The 16,083-nt window shown below is 33.3% G+C and overlaps 2 protein-coding genes across 3 annotated transcripts; both read right to left on the reverse strand.

The window, feature by feature from the left end:
• Positions 1-1,292: 1,292 nt before the first annotated feature.
• Positions 1,293-6,557, reverse strand: LOC130969024 (galactinol--sucrose galactosyltransferase-like). Its single transcript, XM_057894577.1, has 5 exons — positions 6,175-6,557; positions 5,132-5,993; positions 3,520-3,697; positions 2,711-3,078; positions 1,293-1,899 (listed from the first exon to the last, which is right to left on the reverse strand). The coding sequence occupies exons 1-5, from the start codon at positions 6,543-6,545 to the stop codon at positions 1,330-1,332; spliced, it is 2,349 nt and encodes a 782-aa protein (XP_057750560.1). The 5' UTR covers positions 6,546-6,557; the 3' UTR covers positions 1,293-1,329.
• Positions 6,558-7,556: 999 nt separating this feature from the next.
• On the reverse strand, positions 7,557-14,000 carry LOC130969025 (FKBP12-interacting protein of 37 kDa-like). Of its 2 annotated transcripts, none has more exons than XM_057894578.1 (13): positions 13,736-14,000; positions 13,537-13,647; positions 13,292-13,359; positions 13,163-13,199; positions 12,289-12,376; positions 12,106-12,170; positions 11,929-12,006; positions 10,372-10,419; positions 9,668-9,721; positions 9,131-9,292; positions 8,766-8,835; positions 8,511-8,566; positions 7,557-7,992 (listed from the first exon to the last, which is right to left on the reverse strand). In XM_057894578.1, the coding sequence occupies exons 1-13, from the start codon at positions 13,760-13,762 to the stop codon at positions 7,837-7,839; spliced, it is 1,020 nt and encodes a 339-aa protein (XP_057750561.1). In that variant the 5' UTR covers positions 13,763-14,000; the 3' UTR covers positions 7,557-7,836. The 2 variants fall into 2 exon arrangements, with proteins under 2 accessions (XP_057750561.1, XP_057750562.1); XM_057894579.1 differs by having other exon boundaries at positions 13,537-13,628; positions 13,736-13,998.
• Positions 14,001-16,083: the final 2,083 nt, after the last annotated feature.

The raw sequence follows: 16,083 nt of genomic DNA on the forward strand, positions 1-16,083 counted from the left end.
CTAAGTCTTCAGGTGATCCATTGCCTGATGTTACTAGCTATCGTAGGCTCATTGGACGATTCATTTACTTGACCAATACTCGACCCAACATTTGCTTCGCAATCAGCAAGTTGAGCCAATATTTAGACTGCACAACTACTAAACATTTTGAGGCTGCATTACATGTTCTCAGATATCTGAAGGGTGCCCCTGCCAAAGGAGTCATCTTCTCTACTTCCAACAATCTCAGCCTCAAAGCTTTCTCCAATTCAGACTGGAGAACTTGTTCGGACTCCAGAAGATCAGTTACTGGTTTCTGCTACTTCTTAGGCGATTCCTTAATCTGCTGGAGAAGTAATAAACAACCCACAGTGGCTTGGTCTTCGGCTGAGGCCGAATATCGAGCAATGGCTGTTGCAACATGTGAAGGTGTTTGGATTAAGAACATTCTCCGCGATTTCGGACAACCTCTCACGCATCCCATTACTCTATATTGCGATAATAGATCGGCTCTCCATATTACTTCAAATCCAGTCTTTCACGAACGCACTAAGCACATCGAGATCGACTGTCACACTGTTCATGACAAGGTTCAAGAGGGTGTGATTAAGCTGCTTCCAGTTTCGTCCGCAAACCAAGTAGCAGATGTGCTAACAAAAGCATTAGCTCCAACCCCTTTTTCATAAGCTCAATCCAAGCTAGGACTTATAGATTTCTACACTCCCAACTTGAGGGAGGGTGTGATTAGGAGTAATCAAAGTGAAAGATAACTAGAAGACAAATTAAGTTAATAAGAAGTTAGTTGGAGTTAGTTTTAGTTTAATTGGCATCACACATGCTGTGCACATATATTCATTTAGAGTTAGTTAGATATAAAAACTTCATCCTTAGATCATAAAGTATATATATTGTTTATAGCAAATAGAATTAGTGCATTTTACCGTTCAACCTTTTCTCATTTTTCAAATCTTTCTCTCTCACACAAGTGAGCTTCACTTCACTTTCCAAGCTCTGCGAGCAAGAATAGAGTTTCCACAGAAACTGTACTAGAAATACATTATTACTACTGCAACGTCAACAAACATATCACTTATTAAGGATTTACATAAACAAATCGAAAATTTCAATCAATAACTAACATGTCATCAATTTATGATACAAATATTTAACTTAATACAACACAAAGTTTACCCTTTTAATTCAATATATGATATCCGACACTTTAACAAAATTAATTAGTGCATTATAAAATTAAGTATTTGCACTCAATTTTTTTATGTACTAATGCTAATCTTATCAAAGTGGCAGTTATTTATGCATTCTCAAGCATTCAGACCTTAATTAATCGGTTCAAAAAAAATACTCGACTATGGACAACCTCGAAGAACTAGGCCATGGAACTTGGAGCTTAACCATGTTATCGTCATAATTGTAATCAAACTCCACAGGTTGTCCATCAATCTTACAATCTACCGGCTTCTCTGCCGCGAATACGGCCATCTGACCATGGCCTCTCACCCCAATTCTAACTAATTTATCATGTTCATGGAACTCCAAGGATTGAATTGAGCCTCCAGAGTTGAGCATGTTCACCAATCCAAATGGTGCAAACTGAATTGATGATCTTGGTAGAAACATCACCGGAGAAACCGTCATGAGCTCGAAAGCAAAAGGCTCCAGCGAAACCTCAATGCTCTCATCATACTTCACTAGCCTCAACTTTTGGTCTTTCACCATGTACACTGCAAATGAATCAACTCCTCTGGTGCAAATAAGGTTCTTTCCTTTGCTCCATTCAATGTCTTTGGGACTTGCAATGCAAGTAACGGAGTGTGAACAATCTAAAAAACTCTTGTTTCTTCTACTCGCAGGACACCACCCTCCACCTTGGCAATTGAACAGACCCAAAACCCCTGTATACTGTTTTCAATCGAAACTAATAAGTGAATATATAATAATGCCGTCTTTTACATAATCATTTATTTATCTCTTTCGATCGACTTAATTTTTTTGCAAAATACTTTTATAATATGTATAAAAAAAATTCAGCACGAAACAAAAAAAAAATTTAATTCTATGCAAAAATTCATACAAATTTAAAGGAATAAAAGACTAGTTGTATAAGAGAAAGAATTAAGAGAGGAGAAAATTGGAGAGGCTCTTTGAGAGAGTAAGAATGATTTTCGATAACTAAACTCACTTCATTACATGTGTTTTATATACTCTACTGATTGAACTATCAGAGAAACTAACTCTCTAACCTCATAACTAACTGCAATTGCATGCTTAACAATATAACTAACTCCATGTGCATGGTTAACAACTTAACTACCTTCTCAACTAACTAGATACTCTTATAACCCTTACAATACTGTTAAATTAGTGAATATGATTTCTGACTTAGTGTATAGACTGATTAAAACAAGTATATTATTAAGTTAATCTGTTATTGAAACGCAACACAATAATAAATTTGGATTACAAGAACATCGAAGGAATTTCTTATTGGTTTTCTATTTTTCGTGCTAAGTCTAAAGGTTCGTTATAATAGATTTACAAGTTCAACTATTTACTAGTAAATTTAAAGAACCAAAAAGTTCCTGCATATTCTTCATGAAACTAATACGTTAATTTGCTGTTTAATTTAATATGTACATAAGAGATTAACTTTTATGTATGTATAGACATTATTGTATTGTATTGTATTGTATTGTATTGTATTGTATGTTACCTTGTTGAGGTTCCAAATTTTGAGCATTGTTTTACCATCATGTAAAGGATTTTCAAATAAGCAATCCCTAGTAGGAAGTGCATAGTGTTCACACCGTAAAATGGAGCCATCCAAGAGAACCAACTTCTTAAGCAACTTGAAGTTGTGTTTTCCAACAGAGTCACTCACATAAACCGGTCCACCGGAGATGGCTCGAGAGGCGGCGTGAAACTCGGCGCAGGCGTGATCAGATTGGAACATGTCCCAATCCGGGTGAATGATATTCCCCATCCACAAGCTGTTGTATGCACAATGCACCATGTGACATCCTTGTAGCCAATATGTTCCGTTCGGATCTCCGGCCGGGTCCGTACACCAAAAATCATCACCTGTAAAAATAATATTTGAACATCTAAATTCTCATCTTGCATTCTATTTTTGAAGCCATAAATTGGTTTAATCAAATCGATTCTTATGCAAATTAAATGATTTGTTGCAAAATAATTATGTTATATATTATTATCTAATCGATAAAAAAATTATTTATAAGTATATCTTTTAAGAATCAATTGAGGTATTTTATTTTTTGAAAATTAAATTAATGCACGTTTGGTCAAGGATTATAAACAAAAAGAGAGTGAATCTTTTTATTTATTTTTTAATTATTTAGTAAAATGTGATTTTTAAGTATTTAATTTTTTTATATATTTTTTTATTCTACTTAAAAAATATAAAGTGAGAAATCAAATAACTAAAAAAAATTTTAGAGGATTTTTTTCCTAAATAAAAATAGTTACTATGAATTTTTATTATTATTATTAGGACGTTACCAACTCGTCCAAGTGATATGGTTTCTGTGCCAAGGAACATGAAATCGTTACACTGCTGCATGCTGGAAATGACACCATTGCCCTTGAAATGTTTCTTAATAGAATCAGTGAGTGCTTTGTAGTATGGTTTGGCGAGTTCAACACGACCACCATAATCCTCTGATAGCATCTCTAGAACCTGCCACATGTAAGAATCCTAGTGATAAGTACTTTCTCTTCATTCCTAATAGTTAATTGATTCTCTTCATTTTTATAAGCTATAGCATTCATGATATTATTCAATATTCCATATCTTACTTATATCACATAATGTTATCGAATATTATATGTCTTGGCACATTTATATAGTTGTCATGCATTATGAGAGTAATATTATAAGATATTCAATCTTATAACTAAAGAATGTTATAGGACGATTAAAATTTATTTATTTTTATTAATTAATTATATTATTAAATTAATAGATTAATTAATTAAATTAACAAATGGAGTTGATAATCAATAATAATAAAAAAATAATTAAAAATAATAAATTCTAATAATTTTTAGTATTTTTTTCCTATAAGATTATTAGAATAACCTATCAATTTAATTTACACCGTTATATGACATACGATAAAACAATCATTAAAATTCTAAACATGGTCAAAAGTAGTACACCTTATTTTATTATTACCATATAAAAAACGTTCGTTTCTCTCCATCCCAACGAATTAACTTTAGCTCCGATTTCTAAATTCAAGAATGAAATCAACTTTTAGAAAATCAGCATCTCCCACATGTCATATTTCTTTTAGTTAATTGCAAAGTAAGATTGGTCCAACTAATGGCATAAAATTATAATTTCACCTATTGCCGTAATGATTCGAAGTTATTACATCCCAATTTTAATTTCAGGGGAATATACCGAAATACCGAATAAATAGAAATGATCTATCTCTGAGCCTCTGAGGTGTTTGAGACATTAGAGTTTTTTCATTGGGGGTGACATTAGCGGTTCTCTAAAGTAAACACACCGCTCACATGCAAATCCACTCACATGCACACGCAATTATTCAATCTGGAAATAAATCTTAACCATGTACTTGACTGAACCACTCTTAAATAAATAAACATATACTTGACTGATAATTATTCAATCATCTCAATTATTTAATGTATAACTTTTTATTTATAAATATTTCTTAAAATTATCTTACTCATATTAAATTAAAACCTTGTTGCGCTATATTTAAAATTTTAAACTGAAATTTCATCAAGAGTTTTTCTCTATGGACACTTCTCTGTCTTTTCATATATATAAAGTTTGGAGGCAACCATTGCCAACATGTCGATATATTTGAACTACTTTTTGATATCATAAACTTGTTGACTAATCAGTAAATTTTATTGGTCTGGTAACATTTTTGACAACTAAATATATATAAATATTAATTAAAATATAAATGTACAAACTATATTAATATTTTTAATACTGTAAAATTTTATCTAATAATAAAAAATTATTTATTTTTTTTTTATAATTAAATGTCAACCAAATTTTAATATATATGAAATTATTTTCTACCATTATCAACAAATTTTTTATTCAAGATGATTTGAAAAGACTTACATGTGTGACATCAATCTTGACACCGTCAATCCCCACCGACTGAAGATGCGAGTGAAGCCCTTCATACAAGTTGTGAGCCTCATGCGGCGCTACAACTCCCACACCGTTCTCTAGTATCTTCTCCACCGCCAAGTCCGTCATCAGCATCTCCGCTCCCTTCGACAGCCTCGCGGCCACCATCTCTGTCTCCGGCATCGCCTCCACCTTGGGCCTTATCCCACCCCAGTACCCACAAAACGCATGCCACACATACACATTCTCCAGCGCTGCAAACTCCTCCTTCAACTCCCTCACAAACGCACCCATCCCCTTCCCCTTACAACACTCGTACTCCCTAAACTTGCAGTTCTCTTGGAACCTTATCAGCCTATTCAGCATCTGCTCTCCCGGTATCCTACAATTCAAGCTCCCTCCGTCGGTTACCGCCTCATCGTCACGGCAAAACGTTTGCCATCCGTCATCAATGATGACTAGACCGGGAGGGCACCCTCCGTCCGCGAGGGTTTTGATGCCTTGGCGGACGCCCTGAGGGTGCACCTCCAGGTAGAACGCGTCCCACGTGCACCACCCGAACCTGTCGATGATTGCCGGCGGGGTCTTCTCTTCTAAAAGCTTGAAGATTCCAAGGTGGAGGCGGATGACCTTCATGGCTTCGTGGACCAGAGTGTAGGGGTCGTTGTTGGCGTGCATGTAGAGGCACGCTTTGAATGTCGACTCCGCCACGCGTGTGGATCCACTCTCCATGCAGACGTCGATGAAGTCGTCAAGACCGGGCTGCAGGGAAGCCCGGAAAGCTCCTTCGATAAGCGGCAAGAGGAGGACATAGGGTCGCCCGCCGCTCTCACCTGATATAACAATTAAACTCAAACTAACATTAACCAGTTTAATCAAGTTATATGAAGTTGATATTTAAGAACACATATATGTCAAAATATGTATGTGAAACATGCGAGTCTTCACCCTTAATGAAATATGTAAAATCTTTTCCAACACTCTTGTACCTTTTGGTCTAATAATAACTGAAAAGATGGATAGATAGTAACTAACTGTTCTCGAGTATCATAATTTGAGTCTCGTGCTCTACTTGGGTACCGTTGGAGCCGGTCCAGTGGGTGCTCCACCAGAGTTTGAACCGGAATATGCTCATGAACCGGATTCCTCTGAGCTTACCAAGGGAAACAACGTGCCGGGAGAGTGGCTCGTCGGCATTGAACCCCACGAAGCATCCTGTTGCGGTGTTCTTGGTGGTGGTTGAATCTTGTGGCGGTGATACAGTGGCGGCAACTATGTTTGGTGGGACTTCGGTGAGGATGGGGTGGTCGTTGACTGAGAAGGTTGAGGCTTCGAGTTTTATGGAGGGTGGTAACGGTTTGAAGAGTCCATTTTCTTGGAGGGTGGTTAAGCTTGGCGCCATGAAGAAGCTCTAACTTCTGCTTATTGGAGTTTTCTTCAATTTGCGAGTGAGAAAGGGAAGGTGTTTGAATAATGAAATAGAAAGGGCTTAGTTGAATAAAATAACAAAAGCTGTGTGTGTAGTAAAATTAAGCTGTTATATTTGTATCCATTGATAATTTGATATTAGAAAGTGATGATAAAAGTAGCATGTACATGCCTTAATTATATGAAGGTTAAATCCTGGAGGGGTTGTTCAAACGAAGAAACATGTTCCTATATTGATCATAGTAAAGTATTAATATGGTATCAAATATCCATATAAAATATTTTATAATATTGACTATTTCACACAATTTTTAAAGTATATACGAGTAAAACATAGCAAAATATAGTTAGATATTAGTAGTGTACTTAAGTGCTTTTTTCCTATTAATGTATAAAATTATGAGTAAATAAATAAAAAAGTATAACTTTAAATGATCAATAGACTAACAAATATTAGCATGAGTGAAAATAAAATATGTACTCCAGATTGCCAAAAAAAATAAGAAAGAAAAAGCATTCATCAGTCATTAGTTAAGAAACATTAGTCTCATATTGGTTCCAACAAATTTTCCTTATTCTATTAAAATTAATAAATGTGAACTATTAACTAATTTAGATTAATTAAATAATCAGCTCACTTGTTAACTTCATCTTTAAATAGAATTCAGAATTGCAATGAATTAAATAAATTAATTATTATCCTGTCAAACTAAGAAATGTTATAAAAACAAAATAAATATGAACTATTGTCAAATATTCATAGGAGAAAAAACAAGTAAAAGGAGAAGTGGAATACGTATGCGATGAAGGGGCAGAAGGACTACGTGTTTGGCAAAGAGAACAAAAACGAAGATCAAGCATTGGAGCCTGCCACATCACAAGCTACCTGAGAGTTCTAGATAATCAAGTTTTATTATGATCATTTTTTTCACTTGAGAGCATTTCTGTGTAGAAATTGTTCATGCGTTATAATTTACACCAACAGTAAAATAATGTTATTTTCTGTTGTAAAAATAGAACTGTTACTTAAAATGAAGTGCTGAATCAAACACTTGTTATATGCAAAACGAAATTTAAAATTAAAACTTTATTTAAATAAGGATAACACCACAAACTAATGACAGAATCAACGAGGATTCTAATGCTACACGTTGCAGCACCAAAATCACTTTTGCTTTGCAAATTGATAAATTCAATTCGACATAAACTGAATTCTTAAGAAACCGTTCCCACAAAAACTTTTCGTCTTAAGCTAACGTGGCACATTAATCAGCATTTTCCTTGGGCATTGCATAAATGTCATTTCTCTTAGATGCTGCTTCTGTTGTCCCTTCATCCATGAAGCCTTTCTCTTGCAATTCATCTTTCAGCCGTTGGATCTCTTCATCCTTCTCTTCTAATTTCTCTTGCAACATCAAAACCTGCAGTAAAACCCATTGAAGCTATGCGTACTCAAAGATTTTCTTTGGTACAATGTACTCAATATTTAGGTTAAGCTCTTAAGCACCTTATATATAACTCCACAAAAATTCAGCACAAGAAAACTTCAAATAATCATATATTTTTGGGCTTTTGTCCAAATATATGGGGAAGAGGAGATTCTCCCATTATGAACCAATACACAACAATAAAGCCTTATTTGACTAGGTGAAATCGGTTATATGAATCAAACAACCCCATTGAGTTCCACCATGTTTAGCGAGACCGTTCTAGATCTTTCTTGACCAGCAACATATTACATCCAAATTAATGTATATTATATTATTTATTCCCTATTAGTATTCATCTAAATCATATAGAGATTTAAGTATAAGTGGACTAAACAAAAATGGTTTACTCTGTCAGAAACTCTGAAGCAAATAGTGTATAATGCAGAGGAGAATATGCAGTGCATTGATATTTTGAAACATTAAAGTATGAAAGTAGGGATAAGCAAAACCATTTCATTGGATCTTTCAACGTCGTTTGTCAGTCCGTCCATATGTGTCTGCAGCCCTGTAGTCAAGTTTAGAGGTTAAGATTACAATTTTACATAAATTGCTAATGCATTGATATTACATTAGCATAACTTTTGATTCCCAAAAACTTCAATTTTATAGGCAAACCCGTTTAAGATTCATCCTAAAAAGGGTCAAAGAGGATTAAAATGCCAGAGCATACAATTTTTTATTTTTGAAATCATCCAGCTGCTAACCTTCGAATTGACTTCTCAGTTCGGCATTCTGGTATTTCTGCAATGATAGTTTCATTGCTAACTCTTGTATCTGGAAATCAAGAACAACAAAACATTGAGAAGGGGGGGGGGGGGGGGGGGAGATGCCAACATCACCATCGACACAGCAATAACCATGACGAATAAATTATGTACAATTGTAAATGCATGAGTAATATTACCTCTAGTAAATAATAAATTATTATGTCATCAGCACAATGACAATTATATTAGAAACAGTTGTAAAGAATCTCATGTATGCAACAAAAAAATGGGGGTTGGGGTTTTTTGGTTTTGGGGGGGTTGAAGTGACAGTTAGAGGCATCAAGAAAATAAGATAGCATCACCTTTGCGTCAGTCGCTTGGTTCCCAATCTCCTCATTTTCCTCCTGCAAAGTTTTGCATTTAGCCATAAGCATCTTTCCCATCTTGCTCTGGGGAGTGAAATTGATTGCGGCAATGTTATCTTGCAACTCTTTCACTTTTTTGTCCTTCTCCTCGACTAAATTCTAAGATCAAATGAGAACCCATGTAAGAAACAACTGAAGTAATCACCATTCACCAATGTAAAAACTGACTAAAATACTGAAATCTCTTTTTTGATAACTCCAAAATAACACCTCCGCGCCCCCCCAGCCGCGCGGTGAAGAAGGGACTAAAACTACCACTACATAAGACACAGTACAATACTCCTCTCTCCTCATAATGGATAACAAGTTGTTTCTTCACCATATCTCTAAGGTGATACTCTCCCAGAAAGAACTAACAAGACAGCTTGCTCTAACATTTTCCAAGTATGAGGCATAATATCCATCCTGGATTCTATATCTCTGAAAATAACAAACTTGACTCAATAGAATTCATAACCAAGTTGAATAACAAACCTTCAAACGAGTAAACTCTTCATGGACAGCTGGATCTAGTAACAGCCTTCTTGCCTGAAAGTTAAAATCATGGAAACAAGGACTACCTTTGGGCATAACTAAAAGTCAAAATGGAAGGCAACAAGATGCAGCCAAAATTATTTGAAAGCAGCATATCATGAATAACTCAAAAAATAAATAAATAAAAATAAATAAATAAATAAATAAGCAGGCAGAAAGTATTGAAAATTGAGTTGTATAAGTATAATAGACCCACTTTTATCAGATCCAATGCAAGTACATTACTCCTCATTTTTTTTATAATTATTATTGAAGTTCCAGTAACTGTAATCGGGTAATGATCCAGAAGGATTTATGCCTATATCCAGTAACAGATTATCAGGGCTGCTATAATTCTATAAAACTTTGAAGTAGAAAGAGGCAGACTAGCACATAGTTATTTATCTTGAGTGCAACCTTCTTGTCAGCTAATATACAAGATCTAGTGAACAATTTATACATGTCATAAAGTGTAAACCTCCTGGGTATATCACTGTTTGAAGGAGAATAATGAACAGAACAACAAAAATAGTACATAAACCACTACAAACAGGATAACTTAGAATTAAAAATTGCAGCTTTTCCTATGTACCATGAAAGACTTTAGACACAGCCATATTGATGAAAGCACACAATAGCAAAAATTATATTATATAAAACAATACCTGCATTGTTGCTGGCTTGAGTTGAGCTTTCAGATCCCGCACAGCAGACTGGAAAAGGTTAGAGAGCATATACGTTTTAGTGGGGGGGAAAGTTTTCTAAAAGTAGATAAAATCTTACTACATAACCCTAAATCTTTAAAGTGCATGTAGCTTTAAACTTTCTGCTCAAGATTCGTAACAAGCAATAGGATCAGTTCAAGCTCTTATTGCAATTCAACACTTCATACACCTACACAATACATGATAATTTCTGGCCTCTTATCCTTTAAGGACTTTATACTTTCTCATCAAAAGCATAATACTTTAATTTTACAACCAGTTCGTCCCAACCCTTTTGCTGTTACTTCATGCTAGTTGCTAAATAGAGAGTATATCCATTATCCAATTCTATTGCCAGAATAAATAACATTTCTAGGGTATAATGACTTCTCCATACAGCTAACTATTATTAACCAATTAGGCAATTGAAGAGCTCATTTAAATAAAGGGTTAAGTACGATTTTGGTCTCTAAGATAGGGGCTGAAAATTTGTTTCGTCCCCCACATTTTTTTGCTTACAAAATCATCCCTAAGGTTTAACTTAGTTTTAAAATCGTCATTTTTACCAAAATTCTAATTTTTATTACCAAATTACACCTAATAAAAAAAATATAAAAGAAAAACGGGTTAAAAGGTTGGGGAGCAGGGTAAGGAAATCACGTGCCGGGAGAGGGGGGGGGGGGGGGGGGGAGGGAGAGACGAGGGGGAAGGGGATCTCGCCGCTGCTCCTCTGGACAGGGGAAAACACTTATGCTTCTATTACGTTGTTGATTCTAATTCCATTCTTCTTCTGCTTCTGCTTCTATTATGTTGTTGACTTCTGATTATGATTCTTTTATATTGTTGCTTCTGATTGCTTCTGCTTCTGGTTGATTACATTGTTTCATTGTTCTTGTTGTTCTGCTTCTGCTCCTGCTCCTGCTTGATTACATTGTTTCATTGTTTCATTATACAGATTTGTTGATCCATTATCTATGTTTTTAATGTTTATTACATTGTTTCATTGTTGTTGCTTCTGTTTCTGCTCCTTCTTCTCCTTTTGCTTTTGATTGTGTTTGATTTTGGGAAGAAGGGAAAGGAGTATTTTGGTCCGAAGGACGGTTTTAAAACTAAGATAAACCTTAGAGACGATTTTGTAAGCAAAAAAAGATTGGGGACGAAAAAAATTTTCAACCCCTACCTTAGGACCAAAATCGTACTTAACCCTTTAAATAAATAAATAAGAAAGAAAGAAAGAAAGAAAAAAGCACCATTCCCCAATCTAAAGTTCCAAATTCCAATGAAATTTTTCTCAAAGGAAGTGGGTATCTCCGTCCTTTCCAAACAGCCACTTATCAATAAAAAGAATGAAAACAGAGCCCTAACTTATAAAGGACAACTGGACAAGTCAATCAATGTTGAGCAGTGTAGACATGATAACTGCCAATCAAGACAGTATGAAAGTCATCATCTAAGATTTTACAAGTTAAAAGCTTCTGTTAAAGAGCATCGGAACCCTATTTTCAGTATATTACCTACCTTCAACTCTGCTATTTCTTGTTCTCGTTTTGCAAAAGTAACAAAGAATGCACCTTCCTTTTTCTTTGCTTTTTCAAGCTAATAATCAATGAAACAGTGAAAGGGATCAGCGAACCCTGATCAATGGATAAAGAATAATTTTTTAAGGAAAAAAAAATGAACGATTTAATTCCAAACCTGCTCTTTTGAAGACTCCTCAGAAGATTTTAGGGCTTGAAGATAGTTAATCACCAATTTGGGTGCTTGAATGAAGAAATATAACAGAAGAGATCAGGAATATATTTGAAACAAAGAAGTAATAGAACTAGATCTAGAATAACAATACAGAGGTCACCTGCAAAACACCAGGTATAAACTAACCTGGAGTGGTCCCAGAAGGTATGAAGGGTTCATTCTGAAATGCTGTGCGCCACTTCTGAATCTCAGATTTTGCAGCCTCAAGTTCATTCTGAAATATGGAATGATCTGATCAAGTTTCTAAGAAAAGGAAAAGGTAGAATTCAATCTAAGATATGACAATTAAAAAAAATAATAATAGTAAAAGAACACAATTTGAACAGATTATGGCCAGGGCTCTCTGCTAGTCTGCTATGGGAATTTACAAATCAAACATTAGACACCATATCCCACAACTATCAAATGATCAAAATAATAAACGTGAACCTTTTCACCATGAAGCATGAAGCAATGAAACCTAGGTAATCCTAAATGCCTAATGTTTAGTATGCCTGACCTACTCATACGACTATGTACCCAGTGCCAATTTCTGCTAGGTACACACGAATAATTGATAATTGTTGGTCAAACATTACAACAAGCATATGTACCCAAAGGCCTAAATCTAAGTTAGTACTTACAAATCATAAAATTTGACAAGTACGCTATTTGGGTTTACTTTTAAATGAAATAAAACACTACTTCATTTCTTCAAGTCTTATTCCTCTTAAGATGTTGCTTTCTTTCCTAATACTTTGATAAAAACTTGAAGTTACAACATCATAAAAATTGCATATAATATGCTTCAATTACTTTATTGTTTACTGTTTTACATTTTATATAATATACACACAAATACATACCCTACCTCGTGCAAAATGACCATACTATGTACCCATATCTATGCTACATTTTCTCGAGGCATTAATGAATCCAACATTATTATAAACTACAGTCCACTTCGATCAAGAAGAGAATATCAACTTTGAGTAATTGAATTCATAAAAGTAAGACGTACTTGGCATGTGGCAAGGGTATCCTTACAGTTTTGAAGACTGCCAGAAAGAAAGAGCCACAGAAAGAAGTTTAGGCTCAAATTATATCCTCACAGCAACCTGAACACAGTACAACTAAGATTTCGTTATACCTCTCACGAAGAGACAATATCATTCCAGTGGTTACACCAGAAGCAGCTTCTTCAGCCTTTGATTTTGCCTGAACCAATAACAAACAGAACAGAGTACAATTTTAGAAAACAAATATCCAACCTTCAACGAGTCATGTACAATTGACGAACGTATTCCATTTTCCACATAGAACATTCTAATTAGAGAACATGTAACGCAGAATCACATAGAATAAACTAAACTATAGTGGATTATATTTGATTACCTTCTTGGGTGCGAAAGGGTCATTATCGTAATATTCGTCGTCATAATCGGGAGAGGGCCTCTTCTCACCAGAACGCGTTCCGGAAAATCCGCCTTCAAAATCGAAGTCTTGCTGCGTTTGAGAAAATTGAATTGGGGCCGAGATTCATAGATAGAAAGGGGAAAGAAAAAATAAAATTCGAAAAGAAGGAGTGTCTTACATCATCAAAATGAGGAGAGGAAGCCATTGATTTCAAAAACCCTAGATAAGGAAGGAGAAGATCAGAAGAAGCGCTGAAGCTGCAAATTATCAGATTGCGACCAAACAGGCAAAACACTCTATACAGTTACCACAATTTTTTTCTTTTTTGCGACTGTTCTGTTCTTTTAACCATGTATTATTTTATTTTATTTTATTTTTATAGGAATATGGTTCTTGGAGGTATTAAACAATAGGATTGTTAATTCAGGTGTGAAGTAAACAAAGGAAGTTATGTCTTCGTGGCAATGTTTATGCAAAGTTACATGCAACATATAACACATTTAAAGACGACCAAGTTAGGAAATAGTAAATTACCAACTAAGTTTGTGGGTAGTGTGCTAAAGTTGAAATTATATGTCTTCTGAATAATTAAAGTTGACAAAAAGAAAAGAAAAGCATTCTTAAAAAGAATGCAGTTATGTTTTCCTTAACTTTAAGGGTGAACAATTTGATTGGACAGTTTTGACTCATTAGCTGCAATCACTGAAATGATAGAATATGAAAATCATTTTATATGATATTGATGCTTGTATCTTTGATCAATAAAACATGATGAAAACTATAAAAGGACAACACTTCAGACAAATTAAAGGAACAGATGGAAGAGCAATTGATAATTGACAAAAAAAATTATTTTAAGAGCATAGTACCTTGAGATTGTTGAAAGGAATCAAATATTTCTGAAACCTCAGGGGTAAATCACATTATTTGTTGCAATATAATTATTTGAATTATCATGAGAAATTACAATCTTCAATCTATTTTTGTTGATAATTTTTAAAACTGCAAAGTAAAGTTTATCTATATGTAAAATCAGGCTATTTGAGAACCAAACTTACATAATTTAATGATTGTTATTAACTCTTATTAATAGTCATTGCATAAGAAAGCATTATTAGAAATTAACCTCGTTAAAATTTAAATGGTAATTTAACATCTGATAAGATTAATGTCATTCTCAAAATAAAGACCTTTTTCCCAACATTGCTTCCTGGTAATACTTTAGCTTCAATAATTTTGTTTCCAAATTTTGTGACAACCAATCCAGTTTTGTTATAAAAGCCACCAGCGGAATGATTAATATTTCGAATAAGAATCACTAGACAACTTTTTTTAAAGCAAACTTCATGATTTGGCATGTCAAGGCATTTGATAGTAGCCAAATATTCAGGAGTGTGTATGCTAGCAAATGTATCATCAACTCCTTTCTTAAAAGCAAGGTGAATCAGAACTCAAATATTGTTTCATATTATTTTTATTAAAGGATAGCACGTAATCATTCACTTGCTCAACAATGTTAATAGTTGGATTTTGCATAGAATTGATTTTGCAAACTTGATTTTGATGAAAAGTAAGTTTGTATTGAAGTGATTTATGTTTGGCCATCTTTATATCAAAATGGATTATAGTAAAATAAATATGGTTTGGAATACACTACTCAAAATTACTTTTAGATGAAAAATTATTAAAATAGACATCAACTTAAATAATTTTTTATATTATCCTATTATTTTAATTTAGATATTTGAATAATCTTATTAATTAATTTTATAATAAAATTAATATATATTATTTTAAATAAAAATAACATATAAAAATTAACAAAATAAAATTATATATATAAGAGTATTTTTTTTTGTGACTATATATAAGAGTATTTAATCAAATATGTTATATTTTTTAAAAATTTTAAGTATTAACGTAAAAATGTTAATTTAGTATTTTTTACATCGTATTTTCGGTTTAATACTCTTAATAATTTTATTCTTAATATTATTTTAGAATTTAACGTGTATGATTTTATTAATACTTATGATTAATTTTTTATTTAATTTATCTTTTTTAATAGGATCATAATCTATATTATAAAAGAAATACAATAAAAAACTATATATACCAGAATTATAAATATAAAAAAAATATTAAAAATAATAAAATTAAATATTTATCTTGAAAGAAACCTAAAAATTTTTGATAATGTATTTTATATAGTATATTCTTAGTTTTCTTAGTACTTTTTTTTAGTACCTTATAAATTTTTACTATTATTATTAAAAATAATAATAATAGAAAAGAAGAGCTTATATAAAGAGAAATGATAAATAATACATAATAGAAAAAAAGAACTCACATCAAGAGAAATAACAAGAAAAGAAGGCCAATTCACTTAATAAGAATTCCATAAATAATACAATAACATGTCTATAGGATAAAATTGGTAAAGGAAAAATAGATGTTGAGGATAAATGGCTAAAAGCCCGTTGGTGAAACGCAGAAGCTAGAAATTGTTGCTTCTGGTAAACGTGG

The sequence above is a fragment of the Arachis stenosperma genome, chromosome 3, assembly GCF_014773155.1.
Source record: "Arachis stenosperma cultivar V10309 chromosome 3, arast.V10309.gnm1.PFL2, whole genome shotgun sequence".
In the NCBI taxonomy this organism is placed as follows: Eukaryota; Viridiplantae; Streptophyta; class Magnoliopsida; order Fabales; family Fabaceae; genus Arachis; species Arachis stenosperma.

Bases quoted from the DNA above. Each gene is read 5' to 3' on its own strand.
- LOC130969024 (XM_057894577.1), bottom strand. From the start codon at position 6,545: ATGGCGCCAAGCTTAACCACCCTCCAAGAAAATGGACTCTTCAAACCG. The intron at 3,079-3,519 runs GTAACGTCCTAA...TTATTTTTACAG, and splicing joins CATATCACTTGGACGAGTTG to GTGATGATTTTTGGTGTACG. The intron at 1,900-2,710 runs GTAACATACAAT...GATTGAAAACAG, and splicing joins AAATTTGGAACCTCAACAAG to TATACAGGGGTTTTGGGTCT.
- LOC130969025 (XM_057894578.1), bottom strand. From the start codon at position 13,762: ATGGCTTCCTCTCCTCATTTTGATGAT. The intron at 13,360-13,536 runs GTAATCAAATAT...TTATTGGTTCAG, and splicing joins ACCCTTTCGCACCCAAGAAG to GCAAAATCAAAGGCTGAAGA. The intron at 10,420-11,928 runs GTAGGTAATATA...AACCTTTTCCAG, and splicing joins AAGAAATAGCAGAGTTGAAG to TCTGCTGTGCGGGATCTGAA.